Raw genomic sequence first — 24,215 nt, forward strand, 5'->3', positions numbered from 1 at the left:
TGGACTTTCAGACTGATGTCATGAGATCAATAGCTATTGCTGTTTTGTACCATACAGATTCAGACTACTGCCCTCATGCTCCAGATAGCATTGCTCCTGGGACATATATACGCTCTCACATGATTTGAGGACAGATTTTCTGCTCAGACACCTTCAAAAATCACTGAAACTCTTGCAAATGTCCAGCAGCCCCTCACTTCCTAGTCAATTGACTTGTGCAAAATCCTCCAGCAGCGAGGGACATAGTGCCCACTGAATTTGCAGCAGTAAAAGAAAGACAAAATCTCACCTGTAAGGCCCCAGCTGATGCTTTTAAATAGCACCAGTGGCTGTTCCTTATGCAGTTGTAAGACATAATTATTGCTGTGTCTCTATGCTCCCTATGCTTGCACAGCATTCCCAAGCAATTGCCCACACTGAACTGGTGAACAGGGCAAACTTCTAAATGTCAGTGTAAGTCAGCCTCCTTCATTTAGATTATCTCTGGGCATTAAAACCATGGGCACTGTAGAGCCAAATGTTGCAACTTGAATATTAATGATCCCTGTGAAGATTGAAAGATATCAAGTTTAATGATAACTTTGTGCTTAAGTTTACACAACTGAAGTAAGGGTTAATCATTTGATTCTGCAATTAATTTACGACACAGACTAAGGAGCAATATGATAAACATACAATGTGCATCAATAATGAGCATATTATATTATTTGTATGCAATTCCTTTGTTGGTGTTTTACCAAACATCTTACCCTATTCTATGTAAACTGGCCTATAACCTTGATTTTAAAAAATGAACAAAGGGCTTTGCTGCAGATCCATTTGTGCATTCATTACTGATATCACATCATGTCATTTCAATAAAACTAATTCTGTTGAAAGGTGAAATTCGTACTGCATTTTTATGTAAAACTGACAACTGTGGAAAAGATTTAGTCTGACACTAGAAAGAAAAAATGCCAATGAGAAAGCTGATTAGCTTTAAAATATGGAACTTCAAAAATATATAAATTTAATTTACAACAATGACCCTTAAATTAGATGCAACAGTCTTTGTCTTGGTTGAAATCCTCTGTTGGCAATATTCCAACTGGAGATGGAAGTTTGAGTAGATAGATCTTCAGTAGAATATATCTGTTAGAAGAAGGGTAATCTAATCAAGTATAGCCAACCCTTCCATTGATGGCGCTGCTGAGTGATTTAAACAGAATGTCAACCATGTGGATTTTATTGAGTTCATTTTGTTTAAAGTCTGCTATTTCTAATTAAGGATAATAGAGGCCAAAAGGAAGGCTAGAGCCACTTCTCTGGTCAGTTTTGCAGAAATATGTCTGTTTAGTAATGTCCAAGTTATGTTTTTTGTCTTCACTGCATTCTTACAGATTTTCACCAAACTAATCCAGAGTAGATATTAATCCTCTTTTCTTGGTGGTTTGGAGATTGTGTTGCAAACAATAAACTAAATTGTGCAAGACTGAAATTTATTATTCAATATTTTCACAAACTAAGAAATCAGTCCATGCTGGAAACGATTTCATCAATAAAGGCATGAGGCCTTTAATATTTAGCAGGCTGTAATCAAACTTGCGCACTCCAAAGTGAACTGGTTGAGAATTCAGCATTGGCACCTTACAATGCTGAAGATGTCAAAGGGCCTGTACCATCTGAATTTGAAAGTGAATACTTGGTTATAGTGTGACAGGAATAACTTTCCAAACTTTCAGTCAAAAGTCAACTTGGACAGCCAGCCCAAAACATTTTACCACCAGTCACTGTCGTAATGATGAGAAAGTGGGATTAAAATAATCGTTAGATCACTGAGGCACATTTTAGGTCATTTTATACCTCTGTACAACTAATTGGAAGCTTCATCATTCAGACAGCAATACCAAAAATTCATGCAAGCTTGTAAACAGTGAATACCTAATAGATATTGCTAGGAGGGAGATGAAGAAAATGATTCCATTTACACCAGCAATAATGAAATCTTCTGCAATTTAAAGTCTATTGTGGTTTTGTTAGCTAAGCTTCTACATAAATGTAGTCTCTCCATTCTTTCTTAAGATGGGGAAGTTATATTTTTCTACCATTTACAAATAGCCCCTCATCATATCCAGCAGAACTCCCAACAACAAGATACATTTATATAGCTTCTTGAATGTAAAAACACATCTTAAGGTGCTTCACACTCGTGTTATGAAACAGGTGTGCCCAGGAAGGATTTCTGACTCAATATGTAGATAGGCCGACTAGAGGGGAGGCCATTTTGGATTTAGTGCTTGGCAACAAACCAGGCCAAGTGTCAAATCATTCGGTGGGAGAGCATTTCAGTGATAGTGATCACAACTCCCTGACTTTTACTATAGTCATGGAGAGGGATAGGAGCAGTTTGGGAAAGTATTTAATTGGGGGAGGAGGAATTATCATGCTAGTAGCCAAGAACTGCAGAGCATATATTGGGAACAGATGCTCTCAAGGAAAAGCACGATAGAAAGGTAGAGGTTGTTTAGGGAGTACTTGCTACGAGTACTGGATAGGTTTGTCCCACTGAGGCAAGGAAGGGATAGTAAAGTAAATGAACCCTGGATGACAAGACATGTGGAACATCTAGTCAAGAGGAAGGAGGAAGCTTACTCAAGGTTGAAGAATCAAGGATAGGACAGGGCTCTAGACGACTACAAGGTAGCCAGGAAGAAACTGAAGAATGGACTTAGGAAGAGGGTATGATAAAGTCTTGGTGGGTAGGATGAAGGAAAACACCAAGGTGTCCTATACTTACGTGAGGAACAAGAGGTTGGCCAGAATGAGGGTAGGCCCAATCAGGGATAGTTGAGAGAACTTGTGTGCAGAGTCAGAGGAGATAGGGGAGATCCTTAATGAATATTTTGTTTCAGTATTCACCAATGAGAGGGACATTGATGTTTGTGTGGACAGCATGAAACAGGCTGATATACTCAAACAGGTTGATATTAGGAAGGAGGACGAACTAGAAATTTTGAAAAACATGAGGATAGATAAGTCCGCTGGGCCAGATAGGATATACCCAAGGTTACAATGGGAAGTGAAGGAAGAGATTACTGCGCCTTTGGTAATGATCTTTGCGTCCTCACTGTCCAATGGAGTAGTTCCACATGATTGGAGGCTTGCAAATGTTAGTCCATTGTTCAAGAAAGGGAATAGGGATAATCCTGGGAATTACAGACCAGTCAGTCTGACTTCTCTGGTAGGCAAATTATTGGAGAGGATTCTGAGAGATAGTATTTATGATGATTTGGAAAAGCACAGTTTGGTTAGAAATAGTCAGCATGGCTTTGTGAGGGACAGATCATGCCTCACAAGCCTTTTTGAATTCTTTGAGAATGTGACAAAACACATTGATGATAGTTAAGCAGTGGATATGGTGTATAAGGATTTTAGCAAGGCATTTGATAAGGTTCCCCATGTTAGGTTCAATCAGAAAGTAACGAGGTATGGGATTCGAGGAAATTTGGCTGTCTGGATACAGAATTGGCTGTCCAATAGAAGATAGAGGGTGGTAGTAGTTGGAAAGTATTCAGCTCTTTGTGATCTTTATAAATGACTTGGATGAGGAAGTGAAAGGGTGGGTTAGTAAGTTTGCTGATGACACAATGTATGATAGAATTGTAGATAGTGTAGAGGGTTGCTGTAGATTTTAACGGGACATTGACAGGATGCAAAGCTGGGCAAAGAAGTAGCAAATAGAATTCAACCTGAAAAGTGTGAAGTAGCTCATTTTGGAAGGTTGAATTTGAATGCAGAATACAGCGTTGATGGCAGGATTCTTGGCAGTGTGAAGGAATAGAGGGATCTTGGAGACCATGTTCAGAGATGCCTCAAAGTTGCTACTCAAGTTGATAGGGTGTAAAGAAGGTATTTGGTGTGTTATAGATAACAAGATGTAGAGCTGGATGAACACAGCAAGCCAATCAGCATCGTAGGAGCAGGAAAGCTTGATCTTTCGGGTCCTAGACTCTTCTTCAGGAATGGGGGAGGGGAAGGGGGTTCTGAAATAAATAGGGAGAGAGGGGGAGGTGGATAGAAGATGGATAGAGGAGAAAATAGGTGGAGAGGTCAAAGAGGCGGGGTTGGAGCCAGTAAGGGTGAATGTAGGTGGAGAGTTTGGGAGGGGATAGGTCGGTCCAGGCAGGATGGACAGGTCAAGGAGGTGGAATGAGGTTAATAGGTAGGAGATGGGTGTGGGGCTTGAGGTGGGTGGAGGGGATAGGTGGGTGGAAGGACAGGTTGGGGTCCAGGGACAAACTGGGCTGGTTTTGGAATGCAGTCAGGGGAGGGGAGATTTTGAAGCTTGTGAAGTCCACATTGCTACCCTTGGCCTGCAGGGTTCCCAAGCAAGATATGAAATGCTGTTCCTGCAGCATTTTGGGTGGCATCATTGTGGCAATGGAGGAGGCCCAGGATGGACATGTTGTCCAAGGAGTGGAAGGGTGAGTTGAAATGGTTCGTGACTGAGAGGTCCAGTTGTTTGTTGCGAATCGAGTGTAAGCGTTCCACAAAGTGGTCCCCAAGCCTCCGCTTGGTTTCCCTGATGTAGGGGAGGCCACAACGGGAACAGTGGATACAGTATACCACTTTAGCAGATGTGCAGTAGAACATCTGTTTGATGTGGAAGGTCTTCTTAGGGCCTGGGATGGGGGTAAGAGGGGAGGTGTAGGGGCAGATGTAGCACTTCCTGCAGTTGCAGAGAAAAATGCCGGGTGTGCTAGGGCTGGAGGGGAGTGTGGAGCAGACGACGGAATCACGCAGAGAGTGGTCCCTCCAGAAAGCAGATAAGGGTGGGGAGGCAAAAATTTCTTTGGTAGTGTGGTCAGATTGCAGAAGTGTCAGAGGATAATGCGTTGGACTCGGAGGTTGGGGGGTGGTACGTGAGGACGAGGGGGATTCTGTTTTGGTCGTCGTTGCAGGTAGGCGGTGTGAGGGATGAGTTGTGGGAAATGTGAGAGACACAGTCGAGAGCAATTTTGACCATTGTGGAGGGGAAGTTGCAGCCCTTGAAAAACGAAGGTATCTGGGATGTCTGGGTATGGAATGCCTCATCTCGGGAGCAGATGCGGCAGAGGTGAAGGAATTGGGAATAGGGGATGGCCTTTTTGCAGGAAGGTGGGTGAGAAGATGTGTATTCTCAGTAGTTGTGGGAGTCGGTGGGCTTGAAATGGATATTGGTTTCCTTGTGGTTGCCAGAGATGGAAACAGAGAGGTCTGGGGAGGAGAGAGAGGTATCAGAGATGGTCTAGGTGATTTGAGGTTGGGGTGGAAGGTGTTAGTGAAGTGGATTAACTGTTTGAGCTCCTCGCAGGAGCACGAGGCAGCGCCGGCACAGTCATTGATGTAACAGAAGAAGAGCTGGTGGGTAGGGCCAATGTAGCTGCAGAAGAGGGATTGCTCCACACATCAAAGCTACACTGGTATTGGGAGATGTCAGAGGTAGGTTATTTACACAGAGAGTGGTGAGCGTGTGGAATGTGCTACTGACAGTAGTAGTGGAGTCAGATACATTAGGGACATTCATGCGACTCTTGGATAGGCAGATAGCTGATAGTAAAATGTAGGTTATGCAGGGTAGCTTGATCTTAGAGCATGATAATGGGTCAGCAGAACATCGTGGGCCGGAGGACCTGTATTATGCTGTATTGTTCAATGTTCTATGCTCTCTGTATGGGCCAAATGCTGGAAATTGGAGCTAGTATAGATTTAGAGCAGTTTTTTATTGATGCAGATTCAATGGGTCAGAGGGTCTCTTCTATACTATATGATTCTACAAGGCCTGGCAGCTGAATGTATGGCTGCCCATGGAGACACAGACTTCAAGGAGATAGATGATTGTAGGATTGGAGGTAATTGCAGAAACAGGGAAGGCTGAGGCCATGGGGGATTTGTTTACAAGCATCATCATTTTTAAAGTGAGGCGTTGATGGGCTTGCACCAATATAGTTCAGAAAATCCAGGGACGATGAATGAATAGAAACTGTTGTGGAGATATGAGTAGAAAAGTTTTAATGAGCTCAGGTTTATGGAAACTGGAAGATGAGAGGCCATCCAGAAATAGTCAAATTTAGAGTTAACAAAGGCATGGAGGAAGGTTTTAGCAACAGATGATCTGAGGTTGGGGAAATATTGGGTGATGTTGTAATACTAAAGTAAGCTGTCTTGGACCTGCAATGGACATTTATTTGAGAGTTCAAAAATGACCCATAGGCTTGGAATGGTCTGATTCAGCCTCATTTATTCACTGAGAAGCAGACTGGCATTGATAGCTAATGATCAATGATGTGGTTGTGAACAAAGACAATGGCATTCATTGCCCTGAGATAAGGAGGTGATAGTTTAGTGGTATCATTATCTCTAAGCTAGCAACTCAGAGATCTGGGTAATGTCCTGGGGACTTGGGTTCAAATCCCATCACGGCAGATGATAGAATTCTAATTCAACAACTTTTTTTTTAAAAAATATGACCGTGAAACTGTTGTTGACTGCAGGACAAACCCATCTGGTTCACTCCTTTCTTTTAGAGAAGGAGACTGCTGTCCTTACCTGGTCTGGCCTATGTGTGACTCTCATAATGTAACTGATTCTTAATTACCTTCTGAACAGTTAAGAATGGGCATCCTGCAAATTAATTTTGAAAAAGAAACAGTTGGAGATAAACTTTGCTCAACCAGTTGTGACTGTTACACATAGCAGCCTGACAACTTAGAGAGTGTCAAGATAATAAAATGTGAGGCTGGATGAACACAGCAGGCCAAGCAGCATCTCAGGAGCACAAAAGCTGACGTTTCGGGCCTAGACCCTTCATCAGAGAGGGGGATGGGGAGAGGGAACTGGAATAAATAGGGAGAGAGGGGGAGGCGGACCGAAGATGGAGAGTAAAGAAGATAGGTGGAGAGAGTATAGGTGGGGAGGTAGGGAGGGGATAGGTCAGTCCAGGGAAGACGGACAGGTCAAGGAGGTGGGATGAGGTTAGTAGGTAGCTGGGGGTGCGGCTTGGGGTGGGAGGAAGGGATGGGTGAGAGGAAGAGCCGGTTAGGGAGGCAGAGACAGGTTGGACTGGTTTTGGGATGCAGTGGGTGGGGGGGAAGAGCTGGGCTGGTTGTGTGGTGCAGTGGGGGGAGGGGACGAACTAGGCTGGTTTAGGGATGCAGTAGGGGAAGGGGAGATTTTGAAACTGGTGAAGTCCACATTGATACCATATGGCTGCAGGGTTCCCAGGTCGAATATGAGTTGCTGTTCCTGCAACCTTCGGGTGGCATCATTGTGGCAGTGCAGGAGGCCCATGATGAACATGTCATCTAGAGAATGGGAGGGGGAGTGGAAATGGTTTGCAACTGGGAGGTGCAGTTGTTTGTTGCGAACTGAGCGGAGGTGTTCTGCAAAGCGGTCCTCAAGCCTCCGCTTGGTTTCCCCAATGTAGAGGAAGCCACACCGGGTACAGTGGATGCAGTATACCACATTGGCAGATGTGCAGGTGAACCTCTGCTTAATGTGGAATGTCATCTTGGGGCCTGGGATAGGGGTGAGGGAGGAGGTGTGGGGGCAAGTGTAGCATTTCCTGCAGTAGCAGGGGAAGGTGCCGGGTGTGGTGGGGTTGGAGGGCAGTGTGGAGCGAACAAGGGAGTCACGGAGAGAGTGGTCTCTCCGGAAAGCAGACAGGGGTGGGGATGGAAAAATGTCTTGGGTGGTGGGGTCGGATTGTAGATGGCGGAAGTGTCGGAGGATGATGCGTTGTATCCGGAGGTTGGTAGGGTGGTGTGTGAGAACGAGGGGGATCCTCTTTGGGCAGTTGTGGCGGGGGTGGGGTGTGAGGGATGTGTCGCGGGAAATACGGGAGACGCGGTCAAGGGCGTTCTCGATCACTGTGGGGGGAAAGTTGCGGTCCTTGAAGAACTTGGACATCTGGGATGTGCGGGAGTGGAATGTCTTATCGTGGGAGCAGATGGGGCGGAGGCGGAGGAATTGGGAATAGGGGATGGAATTTTTGCAGGAGGGTGGGTGGGAGGAGGTGTATTCTAGGTAGCTGTGGGAATCGGTGGGCTTGAAATGGACATCAGTTACAAGCTGGTTGCCTGAGATGGAGACTGAGAGGTCCAGGAAGGTGAGGGATGTGCTGGAGATGGCCCAGGTGAACTGAAGGTTGGGGTGGAAGGTGTTGGTGAAGTGGATGAACTGTTCGAGCTCCTCTGGGGAGCAAGAGGCGGCGCCGAAACAGTCATCAATGTACCGGAGGAAGAGGTGGGGTTTGGGGCCTGCGTAGGTGCGGAAGACCGCTTTGCAGAACACCTCTGCTCAGTTCGCAACAAACAACTGCACCTCCCAGTTGCAAACTATTTCCACTCCCCCTCCCATTCTCTAGATGACATGTCCATCATGGGCCTCCTGCACTGCCACAATGATGCCACCCGAAGGTTGCAGGAACAGCAACTCATATTCGACCTGGGAACCCTGCAGCCATATGATATCAATGTGGACTTCACCAGTTTCAAAATCTCCCCTTCCCCTACTGCATCCCTAAACCAGCCTAGTTCGTCCCCTCCCCCCACTGCACCACACAACCAGCCCAGCTCTTCCCTCCCACCCACTGCATCCCAAAACCAGTCCAACCTGTCTCTGCCTCCCTAACCGGCTCTTCCTCTCACCCATCCCTTCCTCCCACCCCAAGCTGCACCCCCAGCTACCTACTAACCTCATCCCACCTCCTTGACCTGTCCGTCTTCCCTGGACTGACCTATCCCCTCCCTACCTCCCCACCTATACCCTCGCCACCTATCTTCTTTACTCTCCATCTTCGGTCCGCCTCCCCCCTCTCCCTATTTATTCCAGTTCCCTCTCCCCATCCCCCTCTCTGATGAAGGGTCTAGGCCCGAAACGTCAGCTTTTGTGCTCCTGAGATGCTGCTTGGCCTGCTGTGTTCATCCAGCCTCACATTTTATTATCTTGGAATTCTCCAGCATCTGCAGTTCCCATTATCTCTGATACTAACTTAGAGAGTGTAGATGGTTTGAAAACATGAAGGTGAGATTGAGTGAGTGTCAACAATGTACATTTTGAATTTGACAATATGTTTTCATTGATTCAATAGATTAACTGTGGGATTGGCTATTTCAGTGAGGTCTATCCACTTTTACTGTTTTGTATATTGGTGACAGATTTACCTCATCACCAGAGGCAGCCAAGAGAGGCAAAGTCCTGGAGTCTACTGCTGAGCAGCAGGAAGCATGTATAATTACATTTTTAAAATAGCTTTTTACCTTGCCTTGTCCAGTGTAAACAATTGTAATGGAATAGTTGAACTATTGATATTCAAATTTGAACATTTTTTTTAATATCAAAATATATTTTATTCATAAAAAATTCTTTGCAAATACACTGACATAAATGCAGTTAGGTTCTGTACAGCAGCATATCAAGGAAACAAATAACATGGCAAACAATACAGTGCGGAACTGGAGGAACACAACAGGCCAGGCAGCGTCAGAGAAGCAGGAAAGCTGATGTTTCAGGTTGGGAGCCTTCTTCAGAAATAATGTTGCCTGGCTTATTGTGTTCCTCCAGCTCCACACTGTGTTGTCTCTGATTCTAGCATCTACAAGTTCTTGATATCTCTGAAACAAACATTGGAATTTGACTCTATCCAAACAAACCAAAGACATCTCTTGAAACATACAAGACTATATTTACATGCACTCTAGGCACTGCTTTACTGCTAAGTACAATCTATTCAAATTCTTTACAACTTGCTTCATAATTATCTTCGCCCCCCCCCCCCCCACCCCATCTTGGAACAGTTTGTAATTGGGTAAAGATGACTTTTAAACATTTCCAAAGTCTTTCAGGATTTTTACCTCCTGTTCTGCTTTATTACTTCATTTGTTTGAATTTCATTTACAAGTTCAGTTTTCAGTTTCCATCAACTGTATATTCTTGTATCTAATCACACTATAACCCATAGCTGTGCTAATGTACTGACATCAAGAGATTGGATTCGAACAGAGCATGTTTCTCTTAGGCAATTGAAAATACTGGGATTAATCTCCTCTTCTGCCTCATTCAACTTCTGAGGATAATAATCATGTTACCTATAAGAACATACTCATAAAAATGGCTTCCCATGCAAAATTCTTCAATCCAGCATTAGTTTAAAATGAATGATTTGTACACAGTAGTGGTCCAAGGAAAATTTGCCTCAAGGTCAATTATATGGACTTGCAGAAGTGTTCTGACTGAAGTGTGAAATCAGGACATGACTGCAAAATCAGGTACTTTGCAAAACAGTTAAGAATCAAGATTAGTTATGATATATCTCCCTCCTTTTCGACTGTTCTCCACCCATATTTACAGTAAGTGATGCTAAGAGGTGCAGGCAGAACATTAGTCATTAAATACCAGGACTATTTTAAAATATTTATTCACTTGTGCTTTACTTTGCACTGGATCCATTGATAGCCACTGCATTCTAGTTTTCTGGCAGAGAAATAGCAAAAGCACTAATGATTTCTGTCACTCCTATTGGAATAGTTTAATCCTTTTTGATTTGTTGCACATAAGTGCAGCATGAGGCCTGAAGTAAAATTTATAACTTGTTTTTGATTTACGAAATTACAGGAACTCTTCAAGTATGAATTTGATAAGGACTGCAACAGAGAAAAATACCTTTCTTTTTCTAACTTTACTATGTTTTGACCTTTGGTGTTGGTGCTCCTTGAAAAACTTAATTCCAAAGTTTTGGGTTAATGTTCTGTTAGCATTTCAGGCTATACGCTTGCATTTTTAAACTTGTTTTTAACAAAAATAAGTCTTATGAAGGTACTTCATTTCAACATCTGCAGGGAATTACACATTAAAAAAGAAAATATTGATCAGATAAATTTGATTTTTTTGAGCTGCATAAATTATTATAGTGAGAAGTAAATTTAATAAGTATTAAGTAAATAGATAAATATAGGTAAAAATATTTAATGGCTTCAGGGTATTTTTAAAATATATTATTGTTTGTATTATCTAGAGAATGTGATCCTTCTCGTGCAGGGAGTGCCACAGATCTCAAAAGCAAGTGCTTTACCTTAAATTATGTCAGTATATTTTTTTCTGCCAAAGCTATAATAAAGGAATTTGCGCCAAATGAAATCATTCTGTTAGTTTCCTAAATCCCTGAAATTTTGTGAGACAAGCTGAAGTAAAGTTGTACTTAAGACATCAATGATCCAGTGCTCACACCCCTTCTCCAGAAAGCTATAAAGCCTCTCAGAGTCCATATTTTGGAAGTTCCTGAAAATCAGAATGATGTTAACCTACAACTGGAGAATAAATTGTCTAATATGGCCAAAACAAAAACTCCCTGTTACATGCAAATCCTAACTTATTTATCAACAATTCTTTGCAAGTTGAACAACTGTTCACTATTCTGCTGTATGATTCTATTCAATATTGTGGATGAAATGCTACATTTTCTTCTCTTTGCTTTTGCAGACAATTTCCTTTTTAAATTCAAATTGTTTTTTATTGAAGGGCATGTTCACATCACTGATTTCAACATAGCAACAGTGGTGAAGGACTCTGAAAAAGCCACATCAATGGCTGGGACCAAGCCATACATGGGTAAGTAGTATTACAATCAATACTTAATTTCTATAAGTAGTAAGTAATAAAGTTAATGAATTAGAAGTAATATCAAAATGGCAAGTCCAGGACTCTAGGAGATTTGAAAGTGATGAAAGATGTCAATATTGTTTTAAAAGTTTTATTCTCACTAGCATCTCCCCAGTTACAGAAAACTGATGAAATAATTCAGAAAATTATGATTTAAGCCAAAACACTGACATTAATTTTTAGGAGATATTGAACAGATATTTCTTTAAAAAACATATAATAGAAAAGATCTTAAAAATATTTAATTTTTGTGCTCATTAATTTATAAAGTAAAGAGTGCTAAGAATATTACTCTTCTTCACAGCAATGCTGGCTTAATTACTCCTGGCTCTAATGTTAGTGATCAGTTTGAATGTCTTCTAAATTATAATGCAAAAAATATCCTGATTGTAATTTGAGCCAAATAACCAGTGGGCAGAAAGGGAGAAGAGGAAAAGTGGGAGAGAGATTTAGGAGCCAGTGAACCTGAAAGTATGAAAGAATAACAAGTGCTGGAACAAATCAATAGGTCTGGCAGCATTTGTGGGGAGAGAAACAAAGTTAATATTTTCTGCCCAATATCAGAAATCACATAACACCAGGTTATAGTCCAACAGGTTTATTTGAGAACACCAGCTTTCAGACCCTCGCTCTTCCTTTAACTCCTGAAGAAAGAGCAATGCTCAGAAAGCTTGAGCTTTCAATTAAACCAGTTGGACTATAACCTGGTGTTTTGTGATTTCGGAACTTGGCCACACCCGTCCAACACCAACACCTCCATACCTTTGAGTTCAATAGGAGAAGATAAACTTGCCATCGTCCTACTGAACCATATGGTTGCTCTCATTTACAGAGAGAGCAAGAGAGGTGACTGGTGGTGGTTTAACCTGAAGTTCACCACATCTCAGGCAGAGGGAGACATTGAGAAGAAAAGTGCTTTGTGGTAACCTCAGCTGGTGCAGGAATTGAACCCACCCTGTTGGTATCAAACTACATCGCAGGCCAGCAGGCCAGCCAACTGAGATAATATATATTTTCAATAAGGTCACCTCTCATTTTTTCTGAACTCCATTGCGTAAAGGCACAAAATATTCAATGTCTCCTTAAAAGATAATCCTTCCATTCCCAAAATCCATCAAAAATGTTCACAATATTCCAGGTGTGTTCTAACCACTGCCTTGTATAGTTTTAGCATGACCTCCCTATTTTTATACTGCATTCTCTTTGAAGTAAAGATCAACATTCTATTTGCCTTCCCTATTATCTGCTGAATTTCAATATTTCCTTTTTGTGATTTATGCATGAGGTCTCTAAAATCACACTGTGCTGTATCTTTCTGCAGTCTTTCGCTATTTAAATAATATTCAGATCCTCTATTCCACCTACCAAAGTGTATAGCCTCACATTTCCCCAGATTATATTCTAACTGCCAAGTCTTTATTATAGATTGTGAATAAGTGTGGTTCTAGCACTGATCCTGACTGCATTCCACTGATTACAGTCTGTCATCCTAAAAATGCACTCCTTACCCTATTCTTCTATTAGTTAGCCAATCCTCTATCCATGTTAACAAATTATCATTGGCTTTTATTAAGTGTCCTAATGTTTGATACTTTATCAAATGCTATATTAAAATCCAAATATACTACATCCATGGCTTCTCTTTTATCTATTCTGTTTGTTGTCATATCAAAGAATTATACTAAATTTTTCAGGCATCAACTCCCCTTCATGATGCTGCCTGTTATGGTATACACTTCTAAATGCTTTGTTATTACATTCTTTAACACAGACACTTCTCCAAAATCTAAGCATCTACTATCTCTGTAGCTACTTCATTTAAATTCTAGGATAGATCGAATCAAGTCCAAGGGACTTATCAGTCATTTAACATTGGAGTGGTCAAGCCTCATAGTAACAAAGGCTTTGATTAGGAAGAGAGAGAAAAAGTGAAGAGGTTTAGAGTTGAAGTGAAGGATAAAAAGAAATTTGGAAGATGGACAATGATGAGAATGAGAAGCAGTGACAAAAAATGCTGAAACCAAAATTTGAGGAATTATAATGAATAAAATATATTTTGTAACTGATTTCTGATTTTGTGCTAGGGTGTGTATACAGCATAAATAATCAAGCATACAATTGTTCCAAAGTATTTTCAACATTTTCAAAAGATATCTGCTAGGCATAAGTATAGCAAAATCATAAACATATTTCTAAAGAATGAGCTTATGCTTGAGTTATTGCTGGGGACATTGACCAAACTTGTAACTTCAGAAATCTGGTATAACTAGGAACTGTAACAGTGTTTAAATAAGTAGGTTAGGCAGATTAGTGTCCGTGGTGTCACTGGGGGCCCTCATCCAGGAAATTATCCATCCTGTCTGCAGTATCAATTTAATATGGAAGGCTGAAAGTCACAATGGATATCATTCAGCTAAACGTCCTGGACTACAAACTGATTATTTTATTTGTGGGCTGAGAAATCCAAAATTTTCAGTTTCATTTCATTTTGAAATAAAATACTGAACTGCCAAACCTGCAAGTTTTCTGAATGAAATATAATTGCTTTATTTCCAAGTTAAATAATTGGTAGTATTTAAGACATTAGCAAATGTAAAGAGGCTGAAAGTAAATTAGATCGTAGAGAGGATAAAGATAACCCGTAATTCAAGAGGATCTCTCCAATTAGGTAATTCATTTCTGACATCTCATCTGTTGGTAAATGTTGAAATTCATGGCAAAGTGTCAGAGACATACCCTCTTTATTGCTAGCTGGTGTAATTATATGTTCCAGAAACCTGGAAAGTGAAGTACTTAATGTTGAATTACATCCCATTTACTTTCTTAGCAAACATCATTAGTGGAGATCAATTTAAAAACTGCAATGTCGTATGAAACTGTGAAATAAGTTAAATATCTGAATAATGGCAAACTATCACAGGGGCCAGGCTTGATCTTTTTAGGCAACCATACAATTAAGAACATCAGACATTTGCCATTAAAATAAAATGATTGGGAATTCAATGACATTGATCAAAAACGGGAAAGTATTCAAACTGTTCTGTGCCCTGAAGTTAACCGACATGCTCAGTGTGTGCTAATGGGTGGTTATTTTCTGTGTTACCATTAATAAGCTTTCACTGATCTTTCCACATGTTACTGAAAATGTTCCCACGTTAATGTACAGACCGAACGCTGAGTATTTTGCTGAAGATTTGTAAACATAAATGAGGGCCAGCTTACAAGTTTGATCATGTTTATCTTCCAGTCTAATTTGTTACAATGATGCTGACTGTGAAAGTGGCATTAACAGTAATGGCAAGATAATAAAATGTGAGGCTGGATGAACACAGCAGGCCAAGCAGCATCTCAGGAGCACAAAAGCTGACGTTTCGGGCCTAGACCCTTCATCAGAGAGGGGGATGGGGAGAAGGAACTGGAATACATAGGGAGAGAGGGGGAGGCGGACCAAAGATGGAGAGTAAAGAAGATAGGTAGAGAGGAGAGTATAGGTGGGGAGGTAGGGAGGGGCTAGGTCAGTCCAGGGAGGACGGACAGGTCAAGGAGGTGGGATGAGGTTAGGAGGTAGATGGGGGTGCAGCTTGGGGTGGGAGGAAGGGATGGGTGAGAGGAAGAACCAGTTAGAGAGGCAGAGACAGGTTGGACTGGTTTTGGGATGCAGTGGGTGGGGGGGAAGAGCTGGGCTGGTTGTGTGGTGCAGTGGGGGGAGGGGACGAACTGGGCTGGTTTAGGGATGCAGTTGGGGGAAGGGGAGATTTTGAAACTGGTGAAGTCCACATTGATACCATTAGGCTGCAGGGTTCCCAGGCCGAATATGAGTTGCTGTTCCTGCAACCTTCGGGTGGCATCATTGTGGCAGTGCAGGAGGCCCATGATGGACATGTCATCTAAAGAATGGGAGGGGGAGTGGAAATGGTTTGCAACTGGGAGGTGCAGTTGTTTGTTGCGAACTGAGCGGAGGTGTTCTGCAAAGCGGTCCCCAAGCCTCCGCTTGGTTTCCCCAATGTAGAGGAAGCCACACCGGGTACAGTGGATGCAGTATACCACATTGGCAGATGTGCAGGTGAACCTCTGCTTAATGTGGAATGTCATCTTGGGGCCTGGGATAGGGGTGAGGGAGGAGGTGTGGGGGCAAGTGTAGCATTTCCTGCGGTTGCAGGGGAAGGTGCCGGGTGTGGTGGGGTTGGAGGGCAGTGTGGAGCGAACAAGGGAGTCACGGAGAGAGTGGTCTCTCCGGAAAGCAGACAGGGGTGGGGATGGAAAAATGTCTTGGGTGGTGGGGTCGGATTGTAAATGGCGGAATTGTCGGAGGATGATGTGTTGTATCCGGAGGTTGGTAGGGTGGTGTGTGAGAACGAGGGGGATCCTTTTTGGGCGGTTGTGGCGGGGGCTGGGTGTGAGGGATGTGTTGCGGGAAATACGGGAGACGCGGTCAAGGGCGTTCTCGATCACTGTGGGGGGAAAGTTGCGGTCCTTGAAGAACTTGGACATCTGGGATGTGCGGGAGTGGAATGCCTCATCGTGGGAGCAGATGCGGCGGAGGCGGAGGAATTGGGAATAGGGGATGGAATTTTTGCAGGAGGGTGGGTGGGCGGAGGTGTATTCTAGGTGCAATTCTCCAGCATCTGCAGTTCCCATTATCTCTTAACAGTAATGGCAATTGTGTGTACTGGTGTAGTGTAGATCACAGTCAAAGAAATTGATAGAACAACGCATCAACATTGATAAATCAAAGAAGCAGCCACAAAGAAGCTGACAAGGTCTAAGTTGATAAACTTTACTGCTCACAACATCATACTGCAGCTGTGCAAACATTCAGCCGTCAAGATGACTGCAATGGGAGAAAAAGATCATCCAACCCTTCTCCTCATGGAATGTGCATTTTTAAAGAACATGTGGATGCAGATGCAATGGTTTTTACTGAGGCGCATGTAAGCAGTTCCATATCCTGAGTTCTGCCCTTTATGGATTGTTACCAAGGAGTAACTAAGAAAATTACTGTTGGAAGACAATCTATGAAAACTCAGAGACATGCTTATTGATTTGCCCAAACATGAATAGTTCTTGAATTGCAAGGACCTGCGTGTGCTGAAGTGCTGCATACTGACATATTCCAACCAGTACGCCCTCTAATTTCTTCCTTTGGCATGTGGATCTTTGAGGTCTGTGTGTGGCATTGGCTTCTGAAATTGGACATCAAAGTGTTGGCACACTGATGGGCAAGTGTGGAATCTCAGTGAAAGCTCATACCAGCATTCCAGCCTATAAAATCTAGATGATGCTGCAGCAAAACTGGCCCTATAGCACCTAAAGAGATAGCAAGGCATTTAAAAAGGGACACAAAAGTCCTGACAAAGATACTCCAAACGTGGCTGAGAAAAACACCACAAGGACTCTGGCAGACCATTCAGTGGAAAACATTATCAAGTGGGGAGGGTTCAGTCAATGTAACTGTGTGGGCTCACTGAGCCAAGGTTCAACCATGCCAGGCTATCGATTATGTTATTCTTAATAAGACTGCACATGGCAAAAATCATCGTTAAAATGATGAACCACTCCACATTAGACAGATCCTCCATGCATAGTCTTTGCCTGGTGAACCTTCCCTGGACTGCCTCCAATGCCAGTCAAACAAAATGTGAAATCCTCCAGAATGGCACCAAAGGCATGTCAAGCCATTGGTATCCTTTGCCAAAGGTGAAGGGCATAGGAGCTAAAAGGCAGCAGGCAAACAGGAAAGGGAAGTTAATTTACATGCGGAATAGCAATTCAACCTTTTGTGCACCTGTCTGCTGCCAAAATGAAGGTGGTGCTGCTGCATGAGAGGTTTATACTTCAGAGCACTGCCGCTTCATCACTGCAGTGTGTAAACAAGAAAATAAAAGTAAAACTGGGGAACAAATTAAGACAGCAGAGAAATTGCTACAACATCTCTTGCATGCCCAAGTGGCTGCAGGGAAAAAGAAAACCGATTGTTGCAGAATTTACTCTATTGTTATTAATGTTTTTACAGTGCCATTTTAATTAAACTCTTGTTTGAAGCAGATCCCCAAGCTATCTTGGAAATATCCTAGATCGGAAAATAATTCTCACTCAGTGGCATCATGGCTGGAAAATCACATAGACTGCATTATGGCATCACTCCCCCATGTCTTTACAAGAAAATTCAAACCTTTTCCAGTTGAAGGTCCTTGCATTCTCAGGCCGATCTAAATTCGCAAACAGAGCTCTGATTCACAATACAGAGTCCTCCTCCTTCTGTAATGGAAGCAGAAATTGCAGCAGAAACTCAGCAGGTCTAGCAACATTCAGAAAGTGAATGTACTATAGCCAAATTTGCAGATTACATAAAAATTGATGGGAAGGAAAGTGGTGAGGATTACGTAGAGTCTGAGAGGGATAGAGATAAGTTAAGAAAGTGTGCAAAAGCTAGGCAGCTAGAATATAATGTGGGTAAATGTGAGGTTATGGAAGAATACAGGAGCTAAATACTACTTTTATTCTAGAAAGATTGTAGAAAGCCATAGAAGTGTGGGATCTGGGAGTCTTCGAGTATGAGACACAAAATGCCAGGATCCAAGTTCAATAAAGCAGAAAAATAAAAGTGGCCTTTATTTTAAATGGGATGGAATGTAAAAGTGGGAAGATTTTGCTGAAACCATACAAAGTAGTAGCCAGACCACACCTGGAATACTGTGAACACTTTAGGGCCCTTTATCAAAAGAAAGATATTCTGGCATTGGAGGCAGTCCAGAGACGGGTCACCAGGCAAAGACTATGTATGGAGGGACTGTCTAATGTGGAGAGGTTCTGTAGGCCAAGGGATACTGATTGGAATTTAGAAGAATGAAAGATGATCTTATTGAAACATACAAGATTCTTGGCATTCGCAACTGGATAGATTAATTAGAAAGGCCGTTCCCCTTGTGGGAGAATTTAGCACCAGATGCGTAACCTCAGAATTTTTCTTTTCTTCTTTTGTGGGAAGTGGGTGTTGCTGGCTGGTCATCAATTATTGCCCGTCCCTAGTTTCCTTGAGAAGGTGGTGATGAGCTGCCTTCTTGAACCGCTGTAGCCCACCCACAATGCCATTAGGGAGGGAATTCCAGGATTTGACCCAAGAACAGTAAAGGAATGGTGATAAGTTTCCAAGTTAAGATTAGCCTGGAGAGGAACTTGCAAGTGGTGGCGTTCCCACATTTCTGCTGTCCTTATCCTTCTAGGAAGTGGTCATATGTTTGGAAGGTGCTGTCTGTACTACATTGTAGATAGTATATACATTGGTGATGGAGGGTGTGGATACCTGTCGATGTAGTACTAATCAAGTGTTGCTGCTTTGTGCTGGATGGTGTTGCATTTCTTGAGTGTTGTTAGAGCTACACCCATCCAGGCCAGTGGGGTGTATTCCATCACACCTCTGACTTGTGCTTTGTAGATGTTGGACAGGCTTTAGGGAGTCGGGAGATAAGTTACTCGCCACAGTCTTCCTAGCTTTTGACCTGCTCTTGTAGCCATTGCGTTTACATGGTGAATCCAGGTGAGTTTCTTGTCAACGGTAATCCCCAGGATATTGATAGTGGGGGCTTCATTGATTGTAACATCACTGAATGTCAAGGCTGGTGGTTAGGTTATCTCCTATTGATGACGATAATAATCTGGTGCAAATATTACTTGCCACTTGTCAGCCCAAGCCTGGATATTGTTCAGGCATCTGTGGAGTCACGAATGGTGCAGAACATTGTGCAATCTTTGTCTAACATCCCCACTTTTGACTTTATGATGGAGGGAAGGTCATTGCTGAAGCAGCTGAAGATGGTTTGAGGGAGTGGGGCTCTCTGAGAGCTGGGGTGGATGATCATGGAGCAAGTGTGGAGGATGCTGCGTGTAGAGGTGGAAAGGGCAAAAGGTGTACCTTGATGCTCCAGAATTGCAGTAAAGTTTAATAAAAAGCAAAAAAAGCATAAAACATCTTTCACCCATCACCCTTCAAACATTGAGGTCTGCACAAACTCCCAAGCCACTGCCATGCCAATCCATACCATCTTCCCACACATCCCTTCATTCCCTCCATATAAATGTATGCAGCTCCAAACAACCCCATGACTCCTCCGAACCTCTTGTTAGCCTAGGCCCCTCTACCAATACAGAATCTCTGATACATGCCAATATATGACACTTGACCCTCAATCTCAAAGATTTAAATGGCTGGAGTTTTAAATGGCTTGACAGTCTCACAGCTCCTTTTGACAGCTTTGGCAGTTACATTTGACTATTCCTTTCAACAATTTAGATAGTTCAGAGAGTTCCACAGTTTGAGTTTGTGCAATCCCTACACACATTCATGTCTACTTCTACAATCTTATGGGGTACCTCATCTTTTCCTAAAGGTACTTGACCTCTCCCCAACGGTGTCCAAGGGCCATGTTCAAAAAAGTGCCATACTTCTCCAATAAGGTACGCTGGCTGTTCAAATGAAAAAACAAAGTTCAGACCTGCTTCTGCTATTGTGTCTGCAGCATTCAGGACTTAGGAGTTTCTAGTTTGTCTAGGGCCTTGCGTAGTCTAGTGTGTACGAGGGTCTAATGAGAAGAATTGTATATAATAAACAAGATGTAATTTAATGCAGGATATTTAAAAAAAGGTCCAACATTACATTCAAAGACCCTGAGAGGATCTAGTCTGAGTTCTGCCTCCCCCAATATGTTTCTCTACAATCTCACCAACCCTCCTATAATCAACACAGAGGGAGTTGCTTTTTGCACTCAAACAAATCTTAACCCTTCCAGAGAAATGAAAACTCATAAACAACAATTGTTAAGTCTTTTAAAGATGTTAAAATATCAACCTGTTCAGGGATGCTAAGACACACCTCTGGAGCAGGTAGGACGTAAACCCAGGTTTTCTACCACTGCGCCATAAGAGCTTCTGTACCTGGCCAAAACAGCACACATTTCAGATGCCTGGGTCACTAAAATCGCATGGATATAAGCAGCTACTGATTTCTACAGGCATTGCACAAAATGTAGGAGCACAAAATGTACAGTGTTCGGGGGGTGGGATCATTTATTAACCTCCTCTGCAGAGGGGGAGAGGCTTTCCATTATAGCAAATATCCAAGCCAGAGTGCTTTCAGTTGAGCATTGACATTGGTGCCACAGTGACAGGAGTTGCTACAACCAACAGCATCTTGCTGCAAACATCAACATCTGGCCCGAGATTTAATTTTAAGTTAAGGCCACCATTTCTTGTGCACAGCGCTGTTCGTGCATGTCAATTATTTTAATTTCCACCACATCAAATTGGCAGCATTGTAAATGCCTCCACGTAACAATAGATTCCTTCGCTGCAATGCACCAAGATCTTCTCAGCACTTCCCAAACATGTGACCTCCAACATTTAAAACAGCAAGAGCAGGAAGTACATTAGAATATTGTCATCTCCAGATCTTCACACAATGTCTTGCCATTTTTAGCCTTTATTCTTTTGTGCAATGTGGGCATCGCTGACATGAAATTGGTTGCCTATCCTTAATTTCCATGGCCTGCGATGGCCAATTTGGAGGCCAGTTAATAATTAATCACATTGTTGTGGTTCTGGGCGCACCTCTAGGCTAGACCAGGTGAAGGCAGATTACCTTCCCAAGCGAACATTAGTGAACCAGATGGAATTTTGTGACAATTGCTGATGGTTACCATCACTGAGATCAGCTTTCAATTCCAGATTTAGTAATTGAATTTAAAGACCACCAGCTACAATGTTGGGATTTGGACACGTGCCCACAACATTCATATGGACCTGTAAGTTTTAATACCACAAAACCACCACCTCTCCATAGTTAGAGATTGCCACTTCACCTTTGTTGGGTGGAAATGCTGGAATGCCCTCCATCATTTGGACTGTGGTAACAATGAAATTTAGCATTACAATCTTAATGGATAGGCGTTAAATGCTGATCTAGCCAGCAACACTCATAATGTGAAAATGATTTTCTTTTTAAAAATTGAATCACTTGGATGCAATGATATATCAGTTGCAAACAGATTCTTCTGAAAATGTGAAAGAAAATTGATATTCCAGACAAGTTGTCCAGAGCATCTCTTGAGGTTATCCTTTGTAAATGACTCCATTAGAATGTTAAAGCTAGCATATTCAAGCAAAGGAGATCAGTACCAGTTGCCATGGCTGCCGCTACATATCATCAAACATTGTATATATGTTGATCTTTAGTGATTGGCATTTCAAATATCCATCTTCACTGTGAGTGCTTCCTCTTTTTTGAAGGGTCTTTTTTGGCTTTACAAGAACACTGACTTGTATTTATTTTGTGTTTTTAACACAACAAAACATCCCGCAGCACCACACAGCTGTCATATAAAACTGAAAATGACACAGAGTCACAGGAGCAGATATTAAGAAAATGACTAAAATCAAAGAGCTTGCTTTGAATGACTAAAAGAAAAGTTTGGAAGAACGAGATATTGTTGTGTTGACATAAATGACATCCTGGCAGGGCTTGAGAAAGTGGATACCATAAAGATCCTTCCTGTTGTGGGGAAAACTAGAATATGGAGATAGAGTTTAAGAATAAGAGTTATCACATTTATAACAGATATCAGGGATTTTTTTTCCCTATGAGTTCTTTATATGTGGAATTTTCTTCCCCAGAAACCACTGAAAATTGGGGCATTGAATTTCTTCAAGGTTGAATGAATTAAATTTTTAATAGACAAGAGAATTGAGGGTTGTGGCAGCCTGTAGGGAGGTGGACATGCAGCATAATGGAGTTGAGAACACATCCGGTTATGATCTTATTGAATGGTGGAGCGTGCTGGAATGGTCAGATGGCTTACTCGTGCTCCTATATCTTCCGTTTCTATAGAGAGACAGAGAAGGTTAAAGAGACAATGCCAAAGATTAGATGTATATGCAGATGAAGGCATGACAAGCAATGATGGAGCAATCTGAGTTCGAGGGAAGGTAAAATTTAGCAGAGGGCGACCACGATGCTGATTGGCGGTTGAGGTGAAAATTTGCATCGACACAGTCTCCACCAGCAGAAGGAGGACCTCAGCAAGACACCCTTTGCATTTGAGTGAAGACAAGCATGATGATGCTGATTGGTGGCTGGGGTGAAGATTTGGATTGGTATAATCACCACTACCAAACAGGGTTTTGAGGAAAAAGTGTTGTCAAGGGACTGAGGGGTAAAAAGTGCCAGGGCAATAATCATAGGGAGCTCAATTGTAAGGGGAATTGATAGGTGCTTCTGTGGCTGCAAACAAGAATCAAGCATGGTATGTTGCCCCCCTGATTTGAGAGTCAAGGAAGTCTTGGAACAGTAAAGGACATTCTGACGTGGGAAGCTGAACAGCCAGTGGTCGTGGTACGCATCGGTACAAATGACATAAGAAAAAACAGGATGAGATCCTAAAAGCCAATACAGAGAGCTAGGAAGAAAGTTAAGAAATCGGACGTCAAAGGTAGTGATCTCAGGGTTACTACCAGTGCCACATGTTGGTCAGAGGAGAAATGATGAAATACACTGATGAATGCATGGCTGCAGAGATGGTATCAGCAGGAGGGTTTCAGATTTCTGTGGTATTGTAACTGGTTCTGAGATTTGACAGGTTATACCTGGGCAGGACTAGGACTGATGTCCTGGGTGAGAGTTTGCTAGAACGGTTGGGGAGGGTTTAAACTAATAGGCCAGGAAGATGGGAGCCTATGTAAAGAGTCAGAGAAGAAGGCAGCAAAAACAAAAACAAAAGCTAAAAGAGCGAATAAGAAAAGTGATACGCTAAGAGATCAAGGACAAGATTCAAACTGAGCTATTGAGAAAAATAAGGAGGTGACAAGGGCAAACTTAAAGGATTTGTGCCTTAATGTGCGGAGAGTATCCACAATAACGTGGATGAACTAATTGCACAGATCGATGTAAACAGGTATGATATAATTGGGATTACAGATACATGGCTACATGGTGACCAGGGATGTCAACTGAATGTCCCAGCGTATTCAGTATTTAGGAAGGACAGGCAAAAAGAAAAAGGTGGCAGGGTGGCATTACTGGTTAAAGAGGAAATTAACACAATAGTGAGAAAGGATAAAATAGTATCAGAGATAATGGGAACTGCAGATGCTGGAGAATTCCAAGATAATAAAATGTGAGGCTGGATGAACACAGCAGGCCAAGCAGCATCTCAGGAGCACAAAAGCTGACGAAGGGTCTAGGCCCGAAATGTCAGCTTTTGTGCTCCTGAGATGCTGCTTGGCCTGCTGTGTTCATCCAGCCTCACATTTTATTATAGTGAGAAAGGATAATAGCTCTGACAATGTGGAGTCTGTATGGGTAGAGTTGAGAAATACCAAGGGGCAAAAAACCATAGTTGTCTAGTGAATTGCACTGGTGAATTCAAGAAATGCATTAAACAGAAAGTTAGCGATGCATGTGATATGGGAATATTGGTGATCATGGGTGACGTTAATCTGCACATTGATTGGGCAAATCAAATTAGCCACAATGCCATAGAGAAGGAATT

The 24,215-nt window shown here is 42.4% G+C and overlaps 1 protein-coding gene across 6 annotated transcripts in view; it reads left to right on the forward strand.

The window, feature by feature from the left end:
• LOC125458504 (serine/threonine-protein kinase 32B-like) overlaps positions 1–24,215 on the forward strand; it is a 320,594-nt gene that overhangs the window by 237,360 nt on the left and 59,019 nt on the right. For all 6 annotated transcript variants that reach the window (XM_048543851.2, XM_048543844.2, XM_048543828.2 and 3 more), the window contains exon 6: positions 11,536–11,625. In XM_048543851.2, coding sequence (XP_048399808.1) covers positions 11,536–11,625 — 90 coding nt within the window. The remainder of the gene's footprint in view (positions 1–11,535; positions 11,626–24,215) is intronic.

The sequence above is a fragment of the Stegostoma tigrinum genome, chromosome 1 (assembly GCF_030684315.1).
Source record: "Stegostoma tigrinum isolate sSteTig4 chromosome 1, sSteTig4.hap1, whole genome shotgun sequence".
Taxonomy (NCBI): Eukaryota; Metazoa; Chordata; class Chondrichthyes; order Orectolobiformes; family Stegostomatidae; genus Stegostoma; species Stegostoma tigrinum.